The sequence below is a fragment of the Oculina patagonica genome, chromosome 13 (genome assembly GCF_052425735.1).
Source record: "Oculina patagonica isolate OP01 chromosome 13, crgOcupat, whole genome shotgun sequence".
In the NCBI taxonomy this organism is placed as follows: Eukaryota; Metazoa; Cnidaria; class Anthozoa; order Scleractinia; family Oculinidae; genus Oculina; species Oculina patagonica.
The window spans coordinates 27,020,166-27,042,828 of NC_135770.1; the positions used below are offsets into that span (position 1 = coordinate 27,020,166).

At 38.2% G+C, this 22,663-nt stretch overlaps 1 protein-coding gene across 1 annotated transcript; it reads right to left on the bottom strand.

Annotated features, from left to right (window-relative positions):
* Positions 1-4,610: 4,610 nt before the first annotated feature.
* Positions 4,611-22,532, bottom strand: LOC144636280 (transmembrane protein 62-like). Its single transcript, XM_078495452.1, has 14 exons — positions 22,204-22,532; positions 21,525-21,636; positions 16,993-17,130; positions 15,880-15,925; positions 14,977-15,139; positions 13,515-13,633; positions 12,780-12,902; positions 12,101-12,256; positions 10,197-10,359; positions 8,242-8,352; positions 6,650-6,734; positions 6,127-6,234; positions 5,332-5,450; positions 4,611-5,005 (listed from the first exon to the last, which is right to left on the bottom strand). The coding sequence occupies exons 1-14, from the start codon at positions 22,426-22,428 to the stop codon at positions 4,697-4,699; spliced, it is 1,977 nt and encodes a 658-aa protein (XP_078351578.1). The 5' UTR covers positions 22,429-22,532; the 3' UTR covers positions 4,611-4,696.
* Between the last annotated feature and the right edge of the window lie 131 nt (positions 22,533-22,663).

Below are 22,663 nucleotides of genomic sequence, written 5' to 3' on the forward strand. Positions count from 1 at the left end.
GTTAATCAGGTTTAAAATTAAGACTGTTAATGAATATATACATATTCGGAACACTTACACTCCATTGGAGCGGCTAAGAAAAACTGTCGCCGAAACCGAATCCAAAGTAGTCACACCTGGTCAACTGGAATAAAGTTACGCAATGGCCAATCAATCAATCAATCAATCAATCAATCAATCAATCAAACTTTATTTTACGAGGGTGACACGTAATAGTTTTTCAACTAATAAATTTGTGGCCCTCTAAAATGTACTAAAAGTTAAAAATCTACTATAAACAATAATCTAATTTAAAATCTAGTTAAAACCTAATTAAAAATCGAAATGTAAGTTAAAAATTTAAAAGCTAAGCTACAATGTTAATCCAAAAATTATTACTAAAATATCTCAATCTAAAAATTATTATCTAAAAAAGGAGTAAAATTCTTATTCTTGAGCTGACTTAATTTAAAACACTGTACAAAGCGTTCTTAAGGATATTTACAGAGGAAGAGGCGCGTAACTTAACCCTATTCAGACCGGGGGGGGGGGGGCTTTTGAGGCCCGCGCTGACTTTGAACTTTTATAACTTTTTTAAGATTTAACCAAACGCTGCCAAACTTTCTGAGTTTTCCTAAAATTTATCTGGCAACAATTTGGTAGGGTTGGGTGATGTGTCAGGAACTTGACATCACCATGGCAACGGCATTTTGACAGGCATGTTTTCCCAAATTTGTAATTTTGCGTGTTTCTGTTAATAAAAATCAACTTAAATGGGATTATTTTTACATTTTTACGGGTTTAAAGCACATTTTTATTCATTTTGAGTACTTTGCAGTAATTTTGGGTGGTTTTCTGGCATTTTGGAAAAATTTTGAAATCCAAGATGGCGGATCCAAGATGGCGGCTGTTTTGACATCATGATGTAATTGTCACGTGATGTAACGTCACCATCCCACGTGATGTAACGTCACCATCCCACGTGACGTATACCAAAAGAAAGAGTTTCGGGCGTACAATACATCATATAAGTTTCATGGTGATTGCTTAAATATTCTGGAAGTTACATAGGGGGGCTTCCGAAGCCCCCCCCCCCCCGGTCTGAGAAGGTCCAAAAAAGCCGGTCTGAATAGGGTTAAGGGGGGAGGTGATTCCAACACTTAGGAGTCGTCGCAGAAAACGTGCGGCCTCCCTCTTTCGCTCTATTATATCTTGTAGGTAATATTGTAAGATTAGCGCCCCGTGTATTCCTACTGTACTGGCTGTTATTTAGTCTTAACAAATCGTTTATATATTCTGGGCAAGCACCCATAATCCTTTTGTGAGCTATTGTACATCTTTTTATATCAGCCTCGATGTAATATGGTACCCATCCTAAAGTATTAAATAGATCAACAGTGCTATGGCGTTGTTGGGCGTCAAGGATAATACGAGCACAGCGTTTTTGCAGCCTGAATATCTTACTCATGTTGTCTTGGCTGCAGCAGCTGGTCCATGTTACGCTGCGATATAACATCAATGGCTTTATTAAAAAAATTATAATAAAGTATACGCTCTGCTCTTGGAAGATAAGCCTTAATTCTGTTGAGTATACCGATACGCTTCGATATCTTCTCACATAAAGAGTCAATATGAATATCGAAACTGAGTTCTTCATCAAGTTCAAGGCCTAGCAGTTTAACGTTCTCGACCTGCTCTAATGTGCTTCCTTTGAGCTCAACCTCAAGCCAATCAGAAATCGAAGTGAAATCCGCTCTTATGAATATCTCTTGGTTATTAACAAGTGTTTACTAAGTAATAAGGCACTATCATCGGTTCAAAAACATACCGAGCTCATAGAAAAAACCAAAATAATGGTTTTATGTTGTAGAATTGCAATCAACAAATGACAGGAACCCGTTAGAAAGTGAGGATGGCCAATAATGGTGACGATGGATTTTGCTAATATAGACGATGTTGTGAAGTTCCAAGAGAGCGGGTGGACATGCAGGGGGCGGAACCCGGTAGACCAGGGGGCGGATTGATTGAGGGGTGGGAAGACAACATTAATAATTTTTTTAACTTATAGCAGAGCTGGTTAGGATTACTCTCAGTTTTTTTTAATACTAATAATAATTTATTTATTACTCAAACCATTTTCGTGTTTTCTAGCGCTAATATCTAAGATAGCAGACTTCAACCAGACAAAAGAAGATCCTGGGAACGAGGCTTTTCTTAAACAACAATGGATAGTCATACTAACACATGCGCACTCAATAACAACGACAAAGGTGACACTTGATCTGATAGAAATAACGCACACAGAAACCCAAGTTAAAGGGACTGTGTCACGGATTTTAGTCAAATTTAGGCATGGGAAATGACCATCAAATTCGGCGAAATATAAAAAATAACCTCTTAAAACAGTGAAGGGACATTTCAAAAACACTGCAAATACAAAAAAAGGTACGGATGGCCAAAAGTGACGAAGATTGAAACGGATTGCGATATGGGTTTTTGAAATGTTATTGGGCTGAACAGTTTTCAAAGTTAATCTAGTTTGCTTGAAACTTTAAATTATAACGTCCGGGAGACGAATTTGGTTGCAATAAAGCTATGGTTTTGTCATTTAGATAGAAGTAATTTCTTTGCAAACATTAAGTTTCATAGCAAGTATTTGGCAAAACTTATAAATATCAAATTACAACTGTCACCACCTGGCGCTTCCCCTCGTGTCGTTATAATCAACGCAACTAGCCATTAGTGAGAAGGCGGTGAGAAAATGATGACATGTTATTATAACTGCTGTTCAAAGTGTAATGTATTGTTGTTCTGAAAGTTTTTTCCCGTAAGGTACTTCATCAAGAAATCAAAATCATTTTTATCTTACACCAAAAAGGGGCCGGCGCCGGCGACCAAGCTGAAGTAACCGAGCAACCTCATTCCCAGGGTCCGCTCCGTTACTCTCCCTGGAAACGAGGTTGATACTGGACCTTTGCACGAATAGTAAACCATTCTCACTCATTAATTATGCCGCTCATTGTCCGGCGTGGATAAGATATGGGAAAAGATTGTGGCCGAGGCAATGAGCGACTGGGTGAGAAAGCACTCTAGCTGTGTATTACGTCGCCGAAGGGGAGGTGGGAGGGTCGAAAATTTGTTCGGACTTCCCGGCTTGCGTATCTCTTTCGAAATGTCCCGAAACTAAGCAAAGAGATCTTTAAATACCGCGATTGTACACATGCTGATTAGGCATTACATAATACAACTATCTATAAACAAACAGGGTTATGTTATCCACGCACTTGTGAATTCCGCGTCATAATTATGAATGAGAATAGATTAAAAAAATAAGTTACGACCCGATGTATCTAAATAAACATAAACGCACGCTCGTTCGTGCCCACGTTTTCACGCACCTGGCTTGCATTTGAACTTGATTCACGTGTGAACATTGCTTACGTAAATTCAAACGAAAAAAACAAGCAAGCGAAGCGTAACCAGTCAGCCATCTTGAAAAAGTCTTCGACTGCATTTGCGTATCTTTCTTTTCTTGTGTTACGTTCTTGCGTTACGTCGCTTGCGTTTACGCTTTCCTTTACATTTACATTTGCCTCCCACGTGTGACCGGGGCTTTTAAGGGACTATGTCACGGGGATTTTGCAGATTTTTGGTCTTAAATGTTCTGAAATTAGTGGATGGCAACTTAACCCATAAAAACCTATCTTTGAACATCTAAAGGAAGATTTTATCTAAACTTGCGGATAGAAATCAAGGTACGGCTAGAAATATAGATTTTGTTTGTAGACGAACGGAAACACTTGAAAAAAGTAAGCCTTACTTTTTCAAGTTGCAATCCGTTTCCATCCAAGCTATCCGCAACCAAAGATGCTCGTTAACAGTTTCAGTGCTCTTATTTATTGTATTTATTTTTAATAAAATTGGACTATTATTTTTAGGTTTCCTGTAACACAAATATAAATTTTGGCGGTTCAAAAATCTGGTCAAATCCTTGACATAGTCCCTTTAACAGTACAGTAAAAAATTTCCCATTCGTTTATTGACAAGTGATGTCAATATAGTTACACATTTACAAAACAATTACATGAATTGTTAGTCAATAACCATGCTCACAATTACAATAATTTAAATTTTATATAATAATTTTTATTGCTTGAATATACATTAATTTACCTTAAAGCAGGTTCTTATCTATATAACAATGCTTCCCAAAAAAAACGAATTTTCAAATTAGCAGAGTATAATGAAATTGGTATTATTCTGAAATAGTTTTATGTACCTAACTGGTTTTTCCTGGGTAATTCCCTTGGTTAAATTATATAATTATATTATTAATGTTTAAATCTAGGCATCTCTCATAAATAATATCAATAAAGTTATCCCTTCAACCCCAATAAAGATTAACATTTAATTTCTCCTTTCACTGTCAATATATATTAAAAAAAAAAGTAATGAGAAATTATAAACTAGCACCAAGAGAAGTGTTAATATAATTAACGACCTTTCAATTGCATTTATCATTCTCCTTTACGATTCAGTAGTGACACCCCCTGACGACCTAGTTTAATATTGCTATTGAACTCGGATTTTTCTCAAGAACTAACATAATTAAGTATTCTAGTTTCAGATTTTAAATTTCAATTTGAATCCGAGTCCCAGGTTAACATTGACGACCTTAAAGCTATTTAACGACCCGACCAATAAGTCAATAAATAAGTTATCTTACTCTGGGTCTGTGTACTCTCCAGAACAAATAGAATGCTAATAAAATGGACCACGTCTTGGCAGGACTGAACAGAAACGCTATTAAACCGTACGTGTACAGCAAATTATAACAAGATGATGCTTGCCATAACAACATCATTAAAAATACAAAGTGTCCCAGGCTTTCTTTCAGGAGGCTCAGCAAGCGACCGAGAAAGGACTGGGAATGATTCTTTGTTGCAGCTTTGCTGATGGCTGGACGATTGTTCAGTTCCACAAAATAAGCGAGATAAAGCGTCAATGGCAAGTTAAACAGGACTAGCTGCAGATTGAATAGCATAAACATCATCAGTGTAATTCATTGCGTTACGATACTTTTAGCTTGTCACGCGAGTCACGACATCAGGCATTCTCTGCGAAAGGCGACTCCCTAGGCCCCTCGCGGCTTCGCAGCTTGCTCGCGCGCGCGTTTACCCCAACAAAAACGCCAGCTACGTACGCAGGCTGTGAGTGCTTCGAAATGAAATATTTCAGAAAACATTTCCCGGAATGTTTTGACATTTGATTCTGCACAAACACATTGTAAGGAACAAAGAAAATAAGCGAGTAAAAACAAGAACTGATGGTCTTAAGAGGCTTCTTTCTAACCTGCATAATACCATAGTAATAGGTCAGGGAGCCTGGGATCCACTGCTTTTTTAAGTACATTCCATGTACAAACAGGGCACCAAGATGGCCTTGCATCATTTCACCGATAACCCAAGGACCTGAAACGATAAACACTGAAGTCAGCCAATCTCACGATTAGAAAACACTTTAAACACCCAATTTAAAAAACCGTTACAAAATTACATATGAGAAGAAACGTGTCAACATGCAGCCATTTACTATTCAAAGAATTGCATAACGCCTGGAAATGGCGAGAGCGAAAGTAAACCGAATGTCCCGTTTTCGTTGAAGTACCCCAAACGCAAGTTGTGAAGTACCTCTGAAGAATATCAGTTTATTCTGGGAAAGATCCGAAAATTTGAGCTAAATGGTAGACAATTGCAACAAACAACTCCTTGCCCCTACGAAAATATTGACAAGACAATTTTTCTTTTTCAAGAAGACTTCAGTGCGACTACGAATAGATTGTCCTTTCGAGAATTTTATCATTACCTCTTTGTAACTACAGAGGCAGAAATTGGCACATCTGACAGATTATGGCATTTTACTGCCATAAAAAATATGTTGTTTTTTGTTTTTTTTTTTTTTTTTTTTTTTTTTTTTTTCATTTCTCACCCAGGTTGTTGGAGCACAGATTCTGTGCTCCAACAACCTGGGTGCTAAATTTGCTTGTTCAGAGAAAGTTTATGAAGGCCGCCAACTTATCACAATTAAAAACAGAAGCACGAGCTCAGCACTTGAAACGATACAACTGGAAGACAAAGATTTACCTACCTATACCAGTATAAACACCAAATGAAAACAGCAGGTAAAAAAGATCATCAGTATGAGCAAGTAGCACCAGACGTTTCCACCATCTTCCCAGCACACCACAGAGAAATCCTGACGAAACAAACAAAATGGTAAGCTCAAAAAAAATAATTAATTACTATTTTTAGAGAGGAAGCCACAACAGCTCTAGCTGGTTTTCATGCAGGTCCTCTATCTAGGTCAAATTGGAATTTGGAAATATTGGTTTTTGTGGAGGGAGGAAAACCAGAAGCCGAAGAAAAACCCTCGGAGCAAGGACGAGAACCAACAACAAACTTAACCCACGTATGAAACCGGGCCAAAACCGAACGCGGGCCACATTGGTGGGAGGCGAGAGCTCTTACCACTTCCGCCATCCCTGCTCTCCTACACATTTGTTTCCTAAGAACACCAAATGGATTGAACTCAGAAATACAGGAAAATCTGTCAGGAAAATTCTGGCATTAACACTGTGACCTAAAAAAGTTGTGTTGGTGTTCACCATTACCTTTGCATGAAGAAGGATCACAGCGCCTCAGGAATCCCAGTCCAAGAATGATAATCACGAAAAATACATAGAAGAGAACACGGCCCTGTAATTAAAAAAACAATAAATTATGGTAAATGAGTATTGCCTCTCACAGGTACTATTCTCACTGCATACATAATTAGCGCATCACGGAATTTGATCAAAACCTTTCAAAATACAGCGTGCGCATGCCTGTGGCATGCATGATGCTTTGCGGCCTCTTGGCTTAAATTCCCGGTTTTTGCCTCGATAACTGTCATTTTACCGGCGTGCAGGTGGAGGAAGATGTCGCCCCACCCTCCTCCCCTGGTGCCGGGACGGGCTACCCTTGTTGCCCGCGTATACCCTAGTGCCACAGAGTCGCGACTCCTCCCATAACTTAGTCTCCCGTGATGTGGTAATGGAGAATGCAGTGAGGATAAATTACTACGCTTAATGAGCAAAATTCTATAGTGTTCTTATGAAAAGCTGCATTCTGATTGGCTGATCCATTGGCATACCCCAGTAACCGACGATTTGGCAAACTCGCAACCTTATGGGCTACGCAAACGCGGTCTCATTTCGATAGACTGCCTGGGAACGCGCAGGAATAAAATTGCCGAAATCACAAACCAACACTATAAATAAACCACTGTCACTCATTTTTTTGCTGAATAGATCGGTCTCTGGGTTGTGCTGAAACGATTATACGGCCTCTCGGTTTCTATCGGCTTTTGAAATTTGTATAACTGGGTACCGACGATTTTAATGTTGAGGGTAACACTGCCATGGACTAACATCCCATCAAGGGTGAGTAGAAATACTACTTAACTTAAGGGACTGTGTAGGTATTTTTTTTTTTTTTTTTTTTGTTTTTTTTTTTTTTTTTTTTTTTTTATTTAAACTAGTAGCTATATGTTACAGAAACCGAGAGAAGCTGCAACCGTAAGTTTATCATGATGTCCTTGTTTTTGGCGTGCTGTTACGCTACCCTGAAATGTTAGTCGTCTACCTTCCTCCGCCCAACCCAGGTTAACAATGTCCCACCCTCAGTCTTACACCCGGGTTAGACTGAGGGAGAAGGGGACTGACATTTCAAACTAATTTTGCGCTACCAATGAGTTGTCGAACTTTCATTTTAGCATTATATTTACAACTTGACACTCGAGATATGAGTTTGATAGAAGAGAATCCATGATTTACAACGGAACATCCTTATCATCATTGAGAACAATATTTTGCACCATTCCAAAACTGACAAGCTCACAACCTGTTTTGTGTAGAGTCAGACGGGTTGATAATAATAATAATAATAATAATCATTTCTATAGCGCTATTTAGCTAATCTTTCATAGCGCTTTACAATCACTATGCTAAAAAATAAAATATAAAAATACCTAACTAAATTAATCTATTGAGCTAAAATATCTATACATGCAGAGAGTGAAGTTTTAAAAGTTAAAAATTTAAAAACTAAAAATATAAAATTCATAAAAGTCATTTTGCACGTCCGCTTGGCCCGTACGCCGTGGCCTCGAACCAGTTATATCCCCGTTCCACCCATCAACTCAGTCAATAAGCACAGTACTCACTAAAGTGAAGAAGTCGGTTAACAGAAGAAAAGCTGGAATAAGATCCAGTGTTGGCCGAGAACCATCCAATGAAAACAGCTGAGTCCGCTGTGAAGTCCGACCAGCGATATCCTGTGTGACATAAAATTTTGCCAAAATAAACTCGAATATTCATTAACTATTAATAAAGACAATGGTTAGCCATGACGGTGAAGCGGTGAATGTACATGTAACTGTGTTTGCATGTCTTGAGTTGGTGTCGCCGAGCTCTAATTCGCGCGATGTACTGTAGCTGAAGAGATAGGACATTCTTTTTTTCACCCAATGAGATGACCAGATAAGACATTTTTTTCACCCAATGAGATGACAAGATAAGACATTTCTTTTTTCACCCAATGAGATGACCAGATAAGACATTTTTTTCACCCAATGAGATGACAAGATAAGACATTTCTTTTTTCACCCAATGAGATGACCAGATAAGACATTTTTTTCACCCAATGAGATGACCAGATAAGACATTTCTTTTTTCACCCAATGAGATGACCAGATAAGACATTTTTTCACCCAATGAGATGACCAGATAGGACATTTTTTTCACCCAATGAGATGACCAGATAAGACATTTTTTCACCCAATGAGATGACCAGATAAGACATTTCTTTTTTCACCTAATGAGATGACCAGATAGGACATTTTTTTCACCCAATGAGATGACCAGATAAGACATTTCTTTTTTCACCCAATGAGATGACCAGATAAGACATTTTTTTTTTCACCCAATGAGATGACCAGATAAGACATTTCTTTTTTCACCTAATGAGATGAGGACATTTTTTTCACCCAATGAGATGACCAGATAAGACATTTCTTTTTTCACCCAATGAGATGACCAGATAAGACATTTTTTTTTTTTTCACCCAATGAGATGACCAGATAAGACATTTCTTTTTTTACCCAATGAGATGACCAGATAAGACATTTCTTTTGTCACCCAATGAGATGACCAGATAGGACATTTTTTTCACCCAATGAGATGGAAAATCAAATGAACCAATCGTCATTGAATTACACAATTTTTCTCGCGCTTGGCACCTCGTGTACGTTTTTGTTTGAAGTTTAAACTGGTTCAGTGCGTTATTTGCGTCTGTTGTGATTGAACAGAGGAAAAACTTACCTTTGGCTTTACAACACTCAAATAGATATATAAAGAAAACCGCTTTTGGTCATAGATTACATAACAGTCTGTATTTTAGTGCCAGCTCGCTAGGCAAATTGGGGCGTCCTAAACGGGACCTCAAACGAGAATAAAATTTATGCCCGCAAGGCGCGCGAAACTTTTGTCTCCCCACCGGGGCCCCCAATGGATATCTGTTCGGAAGACCTATAATCGCCTCAAATTTTCGGATTTGTGTGATGAAAAACTAGAAATTTTTTTAGCTCAAACTTCTGTAACATGGGGAAAGTAATACCTGTTGTTTTCGGAGAGAGAAAACTGTCGCTTTGGGCACGAAAAAAGGCCAGCTACGATTTAAGAGAAGGCATCAGCGGCTCGTAAATTTGAATAATAATATTCCGTTCCGTAAAATTTTCGGAAGTTTTTAAAGTTCAGCTAGCGTATCCGAAAAGATACACTTTACTTAGCGTTTAAAAATGAGGCATAAAACGCACATAAATGATACTTATAACGTTAAAACCGGTGTTTCGACACCTATGTAGTAAAATGTTCTCGTTAGGTGCCCCTGGCTACTTGAGAGGTTAAGCATGACGTTTATTTTTCCCAACGGCAAAAATTCAACTTGTGCCGTTTGGCGTTCGTACGCGGAAATGAGTAGATTTTTGTTTGTTGTGAATGTGGGATTTTTTTCCCTATTTTTATGAGGGATTAATTTTAGAATTCGATAAAAAGGTAGCAAAATGAAATGCAAGCTCGCGTTTGTTGTTTGCCGTATAACGTCTTTTGATAATTTCCTTACCTGAACCCTCACAGTGATAGAATGAATTCCTGAAGAAAACTCGTCAGGATTCCACTGACAAGCAAACAGAGCTCCATGCACCTGAGTAGCTTGTGAGCTGAGTGGTCTACCGTCGATTTCAACAACGGCAGACATAATAGGAGCCGGGGAGAATGCCAGAAATCTGTAATAAAAATTAGGTTTAATGAGTAATAAGAACTATTGTTCTTTTGATATATGGCCTTCGAGCAGGCTCTCCAGAGAAGCGGCGTGTTATGAGACGGCAAGTGAAGCAAGTTAATCGCTAAAACGCTGGCCAAACAGTAACGCAAGTGGACGCAAGTTATCGCAAGTTGAACTTGCGTACAAACCTGTGTTGGCTAGCCAAACAGACTCGCAAGTTTACTCGCAAGTGCACGCAAGTTACCAAAAAAAGCCATTTAAATGCTACTGCGCGCGCAGGATTTCAGTAACAACTAGCGTGACAGACATGTTATCTGATTTGAAATGGGACACACTAAAACAAGACGAAAGAAAAACAAACTGACTCTGATGTATAAACGTAGTCATATTTTAGTAGACATAGCTACGGAAGTACAGTTAATACCAAGCAGTGAAAAAAGAACACGCAATAGCCATGCTTTTAAGTATAGGATGCCAAAAGTATCTAAGGACGTTTTTAAGTTTTCTTTTTTTCCTAGATCAATAACAGAGTGGAACTTACTGCCCGCTGTTTCAGTAGTGAATTGCAAGTCATTATCGAGTTTTATTGTATGGCTACAATAGTACGCGCGCTCTGATTTGCTGCTGAGCGGGCATTATTTTCTTAATGACCGGGCATATGAAATTTTTCTCAGCTCGACGGTTTTTTGAGTTGTAAGTAAAAGTTACTAGCGAGGAAGCAAAAACAGCAAAAAATGCCGACAAAATATAGCTATCTTTTCAATAACTGAAAGAAAAATATAAGCATACCGATACTTCTTAGTATGAGCGACGAAGAGAGCCACAGAGAGCGAGAGCGAGTTTTACCTCCATTGTTTTCCCTTGATTATACTCTTTTTTGAATAGTTCTTAAAGGCCATATAATAAATAACTTATTAACCTCGTCCGTTCGGCATACAGGGGAACTCAGACCTCGACCTTAATCTATTGACCTCGCTGTCGCTCGGTCAATACACAAGGCCTCGGTCTGAGATTCCCCTGTAATGACCTCACTCTCGGTTAATAAGTAGTATTTAAATTAAATTTAGGGAATCATGTAAACAAGTTAAGTAAATTGAAACTAAGAATTTTTATATCTAATTTATGCATATGAACATTTTGTATTTATTTTGTATCTATTTTTATAGTTGATATGAATCGTACACGATTTTGTCAACTCAATAAATGTAGATGTAGAACTTGCGTTGACTTGCGTTGGGTAGCCAAACGGTGACAAACTTGCGTGGACTTGCGTGCAAAATTGATCTCGACCAAATTGAACGCAAGTCAACCAAGTGCACGTAACTCCAGGCCAAACGATGACGCAAGTTAACGCAAGTTTTCAACTAGCGTCCACTTGCGTCACCGTTTGGCCCACAGGTGACCCAAGCACTGTATGAGTTTATATTATAAAGCTGAAAATTCAATAAAAGTTGACAAAAAAATATAAACTGAAAATAGAGTTTTATTTTTTTATTGTGTTTGTGTGCCTTTACTGCCATTGTACTTTAGAAGGGGTTTTGAGCGATTTGGAGTGATTTTAAGCGAATGTTTGATATGCCGGTACACATCAATAATGGTTTTTTTGTTTTTAATCATACACGTGATTAAACAAATCGGACTCCCGCTTTACGGTCGTCGAATTTTTGTTAATCACTTGTATGATTACTGACCGAACTGGACTCCACTCAGTCCTATTACCATTATTTATTGATGACAAATACCTGATGTGAGTTGACTTTCTCATTCTCCCCAGTGGCTCATATGGCGGCATGATATAATGCGCATCTTTAGGGTTGGTAATGAGCACCACAGGCCACGTATTCAGACGAACATCAACAAACGAGAAAATGTCATGATCTATTGCCACCACCCTGTAACTGAACCATACCACAGGAAAATTAGACATGTATCTAATAAATCAAGTCAATAAAAATATCACGCTTAAACAAAAACACGAGGTCAAGCAGCTAAACCGACAGGACTTAGGACTGATTCTCACTGTCCAAGTAGAGGAGTCCATCAAACGTTGAGAAAAAAAAGTGCAAGCACAATGAAAGGAAAGTTTCAATCAATAAAAAACTTTTTTAATGGGTCTAAAAGAACACCCCTCTACTTATTGGGGGCACTTATAACTAAGAGCTTGTGTTTGCCTGCTTAGAGCCACGTTTTCAAGTTGACATAAGAAATTGTGCCAGTGCACTAATGCTTGGGTCCCTAGTAAAAACTCAGAGCTTTAACCTTAACAACCTCCTTTTTCATGATTATGACATGATGTACAAGGAAGACTACATATGTCCTGCATATGCATTTTAAAAGGTAACAAAGGGGTTAGATGGGTTAACTAATGTCTTCCCCACTACCCTCCAAATTTTCCCTTCTCCTCTCCCCAGCTTTCCTTACTTCCTTGTGTCAAGCCAGTCCCCAAGTTCCAGCTCCAAATGGCCATCAACATGAACAGCATGCATTTTAGGGACCACTTCCGCCAACGTGTGAAGATGACCGCATAGGTAGACACCTCCGGTCCTGAAACAAAAGGGTTTAAATGATCAGGATCTAAACTAGTGGTAACCACAGGTTAGAAAGTGCGGGCCTAGATGCACTTTAAACGCCTTCACCTTCCATGTGACAGAAGCCTCGATCTCAGTTTGTCAAACTTTTGTGATTGACACTTTCTTCGCATTTTTACCGTTCTTTATAGAGGAGAAAAATTCTCAACTTCCTGTTTGAACAACACATTGTCAGATCCTTTTGCATTGTAACTGTTCATAGTGGAAGAACATGCAGATAACTTAAGTCACCTCATTTTCACGGCAATTATTTCAACTGGTCGCGGAAATTTCTCAGATGGTGTCGATAATTTACTGGGCAAAAGACACTTATTCTGAGTAACGGGTCACGCAAGGAATGCATGTTTTAATCGAACACGCTGTGTAATTGAGATGCGATTTTCCTCGATTCAACTATTAAAATTGACTTTGCCATGCCCTTCAAATGATGCCTTTCTCATCGAATGCAGAAGGGCGGTTGAGTGATTAGTAAGAATAATGAATGTTCAAGCAAGCAAGTTAGTAGGGTGTCTGCATGCATGCATATTTGTGTTGGTAAATGATAAAATTATGTTGTTTTGGAACTCACCTTAAAATCTTCCTAACATAAGGAGTTGTTGTGACTGAAAAAGGGTGGTGTCCAAACCAAATTGTCATGTTAAAAGATTTGCTGGCATCAGCTAGCCTCTCCATTTCATTTATACGGTCCTGAAAAATGGCAATTACACTCAGAACCTCAATAAGTAAAAAATATTTTCGATCACAGGTCAAGTCACAGTTGCACTGGTATTCTGGTTCCTGTCATAAAGCTTAGGTATGCCTGTGCTAAATGTGGCTAAATGTAATTTAGGCTAGGTTAAATGCGAAACAATGCTGGCCAGCAGTTTCTCTCAGGGTTTTGGTGCGGGGTGGCCGGGGGTTTCGTGCAGGGGCTTCACATGGCTTACAGCGTGGCCTCAGATGTCAAGTCAATCCGCTTTTTGCTTTCGCTAAAGATAGTTCGCACAGTCTCTTTATTCCCGGCCCATCCCTCCCCTTTGTCATGGTAAGTATGCGGTAAGTATCTGTGTTTCCACTGTCTTTTCAGTGTGACGGTGCCGGGTGGGTGGTTGCCGCTCACAGGGTTGTCATGGATACCCTAGACGCTTTCGGCTCAGCGGCTTTCGTGCTCCACCCTCCTTGTAGGCACCATTCCCCAAGCTCATCTATTGTTGATGAGTTTAATTAAACTTGGCTGTGCAGTGGCTGATGTAAAGTACTACAGTTAATATATGCCTGTTTTGTTCCCAGTTTTGTCCTCAGAGAATACTGCCACTAAGACACAAAGTAGCATTCCATTTTTTTTTTTTTATTTCAGGGTCAGATGTGAATTGACTTTGTTGTTGGTTCTTGCTTTGCTCCAGGGCCTTTAATGTGTGGATTTTGTGCTTTTTTTTGGCCTTTCCTTCTCAAAACCCAGCGACACAACAGATAGAGCCAACAATAATGCACAGCTTTGATAACAGTGTACAAGCTATCGAGTTCAATAAATCCAGCTTAAAAATTAACTTTTTCTGGGTCAAAGGCATGAGATTTTTATTCTGAGAGTGCCAGGATTTCCGAAGACGACACTGCCATGTCCGAGGATTTCCGAAGTTGTAAAAAGACTTTCCAAACGTATCCCGGTTCCAGTCCCATGAGTCAGACATGTTTCACTAAACACGACCACGTTCCCAATTAAAGCTTTTCTTGTCAAAACTCTGAGATTTCGGGGAAAGTATCATCATTTACTCATTTTAGATGGAGTTTTTGTTTCTCACATTGGTTTGAGTTTACATTTTTTGGAAAGTTGTAATAACTCAAATTTTACAACTAGGAGTGAGAAATTGGTTCTTAAGCATAAGTTGGCATGAGATCAAAGATTTCAACTCGCAGGCATGAGACTCACGCCCAAGGCATGAGACTTGGCAGGTATATAATTGCTATACATTGTATGTACACATACCCGCAGTACTGTGCCCTTTCACAGCTTCATTAACTTGATGAATATATAAATATTTTTATTTCCATACCTGATCCACATGGCCAAAGAAATTAAACGGCCTCCGTGGTCCAGGATCAGGGTTCAGATCAATGCCATTGAATGCATAGGAACCAAACTTGGTACTGTGAATATACTGGTATGGCATATGCATGGAACCTCTGCTTCTATCTGGACCGTTGGATGAGTAATCTCTGTTAAAATCAAGTGAAAACATTCAGTTGGTATTAACAGGTTGCATGTAAGTGATATATACATCAGTTGCACATCTACATGTACATGTATATGCTGGTATATAGGCTAGGCGTGATGAGGTCCTGCCAGGGTAAATTCCGACAAGGGACATGGCCCAAAAAGTAGCGACAACACATAAAATAAAACCGCGACAAACGACACCCAAATGGAAAAACTTAAATTCTAACAAGGACAAGCAATTTTTCTTCAATTCAACTACCGACAGTGACATTGAAGAGCGAGAAAACAGCAACACTGGACATTTTTAAATTTAGACAAGCGAGATGGGAACCCCCCTGGCAGGGCCTCCTTGATGTTGTGATCTACAACCACATGCAGACAAATTAAACTGAAGTAGTTTGGAAGGTTGTTAAAATACATGTGAATATATACCTGATTACAGTCTTCGAGTTTTGAGTCCAACTAATTAGTAAACACCATTCTTTATGTTTTAGGTCCCCCTTCCCCTGCTCCCACTACTATCAATGTAAAACTTCACATAATTTAAAAACTTATGTGAGTTACATGCAGGCTACTTTTAAGTAACTCAACATTGCATAGGGGAGTTTTTCTGCTTTCACCTGTCCCCCCCCCCCCCCCCGCTTTTTTTTTTTTTTGTCATAATCTGGAAGACTTAAAAAATATTCTAGTTTTTAATTAGTCAATTACATAATATACATGAGCATGTAGCCATACTTACTTGAAGAAGTTTTCTTCACTTGTAAGTGAGGGAACATCAAATGTATCTATCAAGAGAACATGATACAAAGAAAAAACTTAACATTCAACAAAATGAGGCAACCTCATGCTAGCTACTAATTATAAACTTCAAAAATTATTTTATAGTAAATGGTTTGAACCCAGGAGTATCAGTAGTTCGTATAGTGTGACTGTCTGGGTGACAGTAGTTCTGAAAAGAACTGTTGTTGGTGCCTGACATTTTGACAACCTGAGTGGAAGTCATCTCTTGACTGTGGAGATGACTTCTACTCAATTTCTTGAAACGTCAGTCACCGACAACCTTTCTTTTTAATTAAACTACTTTGACTTGTAATCATTACAATGTAAATAACGTGTTCAAGTTACCACCCTGCATGGAGGAAAACATGTAATGACTAAACTTATTACTCTTTAGTTCAGTACATTTGTATGTTCAACCTCTCAAGACAAAGGTATTAACATATATACATTTCGCCGATAAAAGGTTAAAAATAAAACTTAAGGTAAAAGCTGTTAAAAATTGATTCTAAACGTTTTCGATCTGTTCGATCATCATCAGATGATGATCGAACAGATCGAAAACGTTTAGAATCAATTTTTAACAGCTTTTACCTTAAGTTTTATTTTTAAAAAGGTATTAACATTTTAATCATAATTGGACCAATATGTTTATAAAGAAATAGACTTCATTCATTACTCATCAACAATGTGTAGTTCCATAAAATAATCCATACCTCCCCCAGGAAAGGGAATTTCCTAAGACCCTCTCTCCCCACCAACCCCTCTGAAAATTCCAATTAACCTTTAAACATTTCCTTGACCCCTCCAACCCAGAGGAATTTCATATCCCTTCTGTGAGGGAAGTACGGGCATTTTCTGGAACAACACAACAAAGAAGAAACAGTCATTACTGGTGGAACTTATAGCTAAGGTACATTAAGTTAAACTTAAGATAATTAATAATTTATCATAAAAACAATAACAATAGCAATAATAATTATAATAATAATAATTATAATAGTTATAATTATATATATTATAATAATTTATAATAATAATAATTTGTCATTAATGTTTTTTTTAATTTGCTTACCATGATTTCCTCTCAGGTCTAACCATTTAGTTTTGTCTTCAACTTTTGTTTCTTTCAGTACATTGTAGTATTCTTGCCATTCTTCTTTGTATTGCTTAGAGCCAAGTTTATAGACATCCTTTGCATCTGTCAAGTCACCTAAACATAAAAGGACATTAATTTTTGCCAAACCTTCACCATTGTTCAGATTACCGTATTTATTCAATTAAGTGCCCTGGGCACTTATTAAATTTTTGGACCTTTAGAGTAGGGGCTTATTCGAGGTGGGTGCTTATTAAATGTTCAACCTTTCAGCAACTAGCAAGTTTATTTTGCAATGAAACATTAATGGGACCATGTCACGAATTTTAGCCAAACTTAGGCACAGGAAATGACCATCAAATTTGTTTAAATAATAAAATAACCTCTTAAAACAGTGAAGGAATATTTAAACACAATCGCAAAAGAAGGTACAGATGGCCAAAAGTGTTGAAGATTGAAATGAATTGCGATGTGGGTTTTTGAAATACGGTCTGGCGAAACAGTTTTCAAAGTTAATCTTATCTGCCTGTAACTTTATTAATTATAACGCCCGGGAGACACATTTTGCTGCAATGAAGCAAAGGTCCATAGAGTAATTTCTTTGCAAACATTTAGTTTCATAGGGAATATTTGACAAAATTTAATAGCAAATCAAAGATCTCTTCGAGATATCGACTTTTTTTGCATGAAGTTAGTATGAGTAGAAGGTTTATCCTAGGCATTTTTGTTCGAACATATCATGGAAGAATTCAAACGTCTTTCAGTTCAAGCATTTTTTTATTTTCGCGGAGTAAATGCTGTACTTGTCAGTCGCGACGGCTGGGTGCTTTGCGACTCATATACTTTGGCTTGGTTAAAAAAAGGTAAACTTTGACGTTTGCCTTTAACATGTTTAATCGAAATAGCATAATATTTTCGCCCTCTATCTATCATGTGTCGAAACAGATCGGATGGCCGGCGATCAGTGCCGTCAAATTCGGGAAGAATTCTGAACTTCTTGCAACCGACGATCTTTCCGGTGCCTAAATGAAGCAAACATACAAGTGCTATCCTTCGCAATTATATAATTCGATAGTAATTCGCTATCCGCCGCTTAAATTTCTTGGCAGCCTGAATAATTTTGCAGTGGAAATCAAGGTGTCATTACCGGATCTTCGACTAATAAATTCAATTTTGGGCCATTTTTTGGATACCTTCAATCTGTTTTTCACTTACTAAAGCAAAAATGTTTGAAATCTCACATTTTTCGAGCCTTTCGAGAATCTCGCCCTTTTTTTCTTATCAAGAATGCGTCCCCTCCATACAAAGCCTTTGCCAAAATTAAAATTGTTGTCCGACTCACGCAGGGGGGGGGGGGGGGGGGGTATCATGTGGCGAAATCTATTTTTAGTAATAGTGCGCTTTGCTAGATGATGTTGCAATTCTAAATTGTGCAACTCAGCAGAAATAATCAATTGTCACGAAATGAGTTCCCTTTGGTTAACTATTAGCAACGTTTCAGTGTGTTCGTGTGGGTAATGTTTGACCTCCTGACCTCTTTCAGGGCTTTGGCTAAATTAAAGGCACGGCGCAGCACAGTAAAATCTTTAGAAAAGCAGTCACTTGAGAAACACACAAGTCGTGTTTGCGTTAGTCACGGAGTGAACGTGACATGAATTTCCTTTACCACGTCATCTTTTGCTTTTTAAAACCACATGCCTAGCCGGAAAAATGCCTGCTTACGCATGCAAATATTTATTTTGTTTCGAATGTTCAATAAAATAACCCAAAGCAGTTCATTTAAAAGAAAGCCAAATCACGCCAAAATAAAGAGTAGACTATAAAGGCTATCCCATTGTGTTTCTCCGTTTAGCGTCTTCCGACAAGCTTTTGGTAATTCCCCTGGCGCGATGACGTGTATCCCGTGCTTTGACACATTCTTGCTGAGCTTGCAACTTACGTTTCGATAACGTTTCGATTCTCAAAATACCGTAAACTCAAAACAAAAATTGGGATATCCAGAAAATAAGTCGTTGTTTTGCAATATTTAACACGTTCCGGGTAAATTGTACGACTTGTACTCGCTCCGAGCCAAACGCTTGAGTAACACAACAATAAATATTTCACACAAACAGAGCGCAGAGTATTCAAACTGAAAATAGGTGAATGATTATTTATAGCTACAAGCGAGAGATCGCGTGACATGGGTCTGACGTAGTGGTAGTTTTAAATAGCTTGGACATGTCCAAGCGGTCTTTCTTTTCGCTATGTGATTTTAGGTTAAATTAATATTAGCGCCTAAAGACTTGTACTAGTAAAAATTGCGTTCTTAATCGTTTTAAACTTCGCTTCCTTCGAGCGCTGAACTCCTTACATTCTTAATTGGTTATGTGACGTAAGATTTGGGCTACTCACGTTTTTGATTCTTATATAATGTTTGTAAATTTGACAAGTCACGTTTTTTCTACAAGAACGGAAGTGCTGAAGCACAACTATAGAGTGACACTTTACAAGTCACGCGCTTTGATCACCCACAGCGGAAAGTATTCCCTTGAGAAATTAAAACAGTCCCTTGAGGGTTAACAAGAATGCAATCCCTTCCGGTTCAGATTTTAGCCCAGGTAAACGCTATTCTTCTTCTTTTTGCTTGTAAACAAGCAAAAAAAGTCGAAAAAATAATGAAGCCATGACACAGTCCCTTTACCTAAGAGTGCCAATCGGCACATAGTTTTATAACTTGGTCAATATTTGTCCAATTTATTTGAATTTTTGATACCGCACATAGGTGACATGCAACATAGTCACCTATGTGCTTACATGCACATAGGTGACATGCAACATTACTTTATTAACCAGTAAACTGAGAGCTGCACAATAAGCTATAGTTTAGGGGTATACCTACTATATACGGAGAGAAACAATTTTTTAAATCTTTTTCTTTTTAACGTTTCAACCTATTTCTTTAAAAACCTTAACTTTCTTCTCATTTGTTCATGTGTTTTATGAAACTTTCTGATCAAGAACTTTCAAATGGTGTATCATATATGGATATCAGGTTTATATTTTTTAACTTAGGAACAAAGACCACTCTCTTTAGGGGGTAAAGGGTTAAGTAATAACAAAATGTGAAGATGTAGTACTAACTAAGCAGAATGTTCATTGAGAGTTCCTGCAAAATATTAAGAAAACTCGGTCTTCAAAAAAAAGGCTTTCAGAAGTACTTAGTCAACGTTGCAATCAACCCATGCATGTTCAATTTTCACTAAGGTCAATACTCTTCTTGAACGTTTCAGATTTTTTTGGAGTGGGGTGGGGTGGGCGCTTATTTTGGACTGGGCGCTTAGTCATATACCGGGCACGGTATGTCTTTTAGAGTCTATTAGTGCATGAAGGACTCTGAGGCAGAGCAAATGATTTGAAACTAGTTTGATTTCCACAGTCTGTAATCATTTCTTTTTTTTCCCCTGGGTCTCCTCTGGGAGAATAGGGCCATTTGAAATTATTTACCGCTGAACAAAAACATTATAATAATTTATTTCAGAACAATTACATGTATTTTTTACAGGGATAATATTGTACATAAGACACTATTCACAGTCATTACCTCCACCACACTGTACATTGAAAATGTATGTACAGTGTTTTGTACTGTGATGATTTGATTAAGTGCCTGGTACTTTGGGAGCTCAAGGGAACGTGCTCATTGGAGACAGTAATACATTTACCACTGGGAACCCCTACTCCCAAATGTCCCAGGTTGGGATAAGATATGGGAAGAGGCGACCCCGGAGGTGGAAACCAGAGGGTACTAATTAAGGAACAAAGGTGAGCTATCGCTGCGGGGAGGAGGGTGGGGCGATGATTTGATGTGTGGCATCTGTTTAAAAATGAAGAGAGGAATAAACAGGATAAAACAGGCCTATTTACACTAAACTAGCCAATAATAATGGTAGACTCCCTCCTGCATATACAGAAGCAGGGAAGTAAACAAGTGGTATCCCAAGGAATAAGGGGCATGTGTGCTTGAGGACTCCCATTGAGAATAGGATTTCTTACAAGTCATACTAGGAACTTTATTGGTATGGGGGGGGGGGGACATTTACTAATAAAAGTACAGTTGCACCTCGCTAATTCGAACTTGGTTATTTCGAATTCCCCGTTAATTCGAACTAAAACCTATTTCCCTTGGATTTGCCCTTCAGTCATTTACTATCGGCTATTTCGAACTATTTTTTGTTTCCCCTGACGGTTCCAAAAAATGGGGTTCAACTGTACATACTGTACATGAATAAAGGGAGGTGCCTATTAGTAAGGGAGTGCTTATTGGAGAAAGGACACTAAATCAAACCATTATGGGTTGTATGCTGTATGTCGGGAAGAATAAACTAGAGGGTGTACATGTACAAAGACAAAGATGAAAGTTCACAATATGACAGACCAATAAATAGCAGAATGTCAGGGGTAATCAAAAATGTTCTCTGTTGGAAAAAAAAAAAACGAACGAACATACCGTATGCTAAATTTACACCTACCTGTAGCTAGAACTGCAACTGGCCTGATTACATCTATATTCTCATTACAGAATTGCTTGAGATCCTTGGCTCTTTGATGATCACGATATTTACTGATGTGAATATCAGATATCTGTTGTGCAAAATATAAACTTGTCAACTACAATTTATAAACTACAAATTTGTCAAAATATAAATTTAGTCAAACAATACTCCACACTGCAACGTTTTGACACCTGAAGTGTTATGCCACCTGCTATGCAGAGAATTATGTAAATATTGAAAGCAACAAAAATGATCTTCCAGGGTGGTTTATAACTGACCATAACTGCACATCAACACAAAAATAACCTTTAAATGACATTGAGTCTAGGTCGCTTTAAAACGTGAACGATAAATATCAACAACAATTTCACTGGGATCTATAACATATAAGCTTATAACTGAAGACCAACAAAACAAAACAACGGAGTGAGTACATTACAGTACCTAAGATGAGGGGATATGTGTTTAATAACTTTAAAATTACGTTTCACTCCTAACAGTCATCGCCCTTGGCATATATGGCTTAAAAAGAATAGCAAATCTATCTAACACAACAAGAGCAATCACTAGATTTTGTCCAAACATTTTTTTAACGAAAAGGCCGGTCGTCCGGAAACAAATCTCGTCACATGATTCGAACACATTACGTTCTTACCTGCACGAACCAGAAAATGTTTTCCATCTTGTCGCTTGGAAATGGAGCTAAATTTGTATTTTTGTGGGGCTTGAGTGGCTTGCCGTGCCCTTTGTAATATTCTAGCAAAACAGCAACAAGCCATGATGACAATAAAATAACTATTAGGACGATCAATGAGAGAAGACCTTTCACGCCGACCACCATGTTGATAAAACTGAAGCCTCGCTTCAATGTACAAGTCATTTCCGGTTAAACAGGTTGAACGAAAGTGAGACCGGAAATCACAAGATTCGCCAAAAATTTGGACTCTTTCGGTAGGTGTTAATAAAAACTTTCACGTTAGGCTCAAACCGTATACCTGCCAACTTTTTTTGGGTCAAAAGCGTGAGATTTTTATCCTGAGAGTGCCAGGATTTCCGAAGACGATACGACAATGTCCGAAGTTTTCCGAAGGCGTCCGAAGTATTCCGAAGACGTT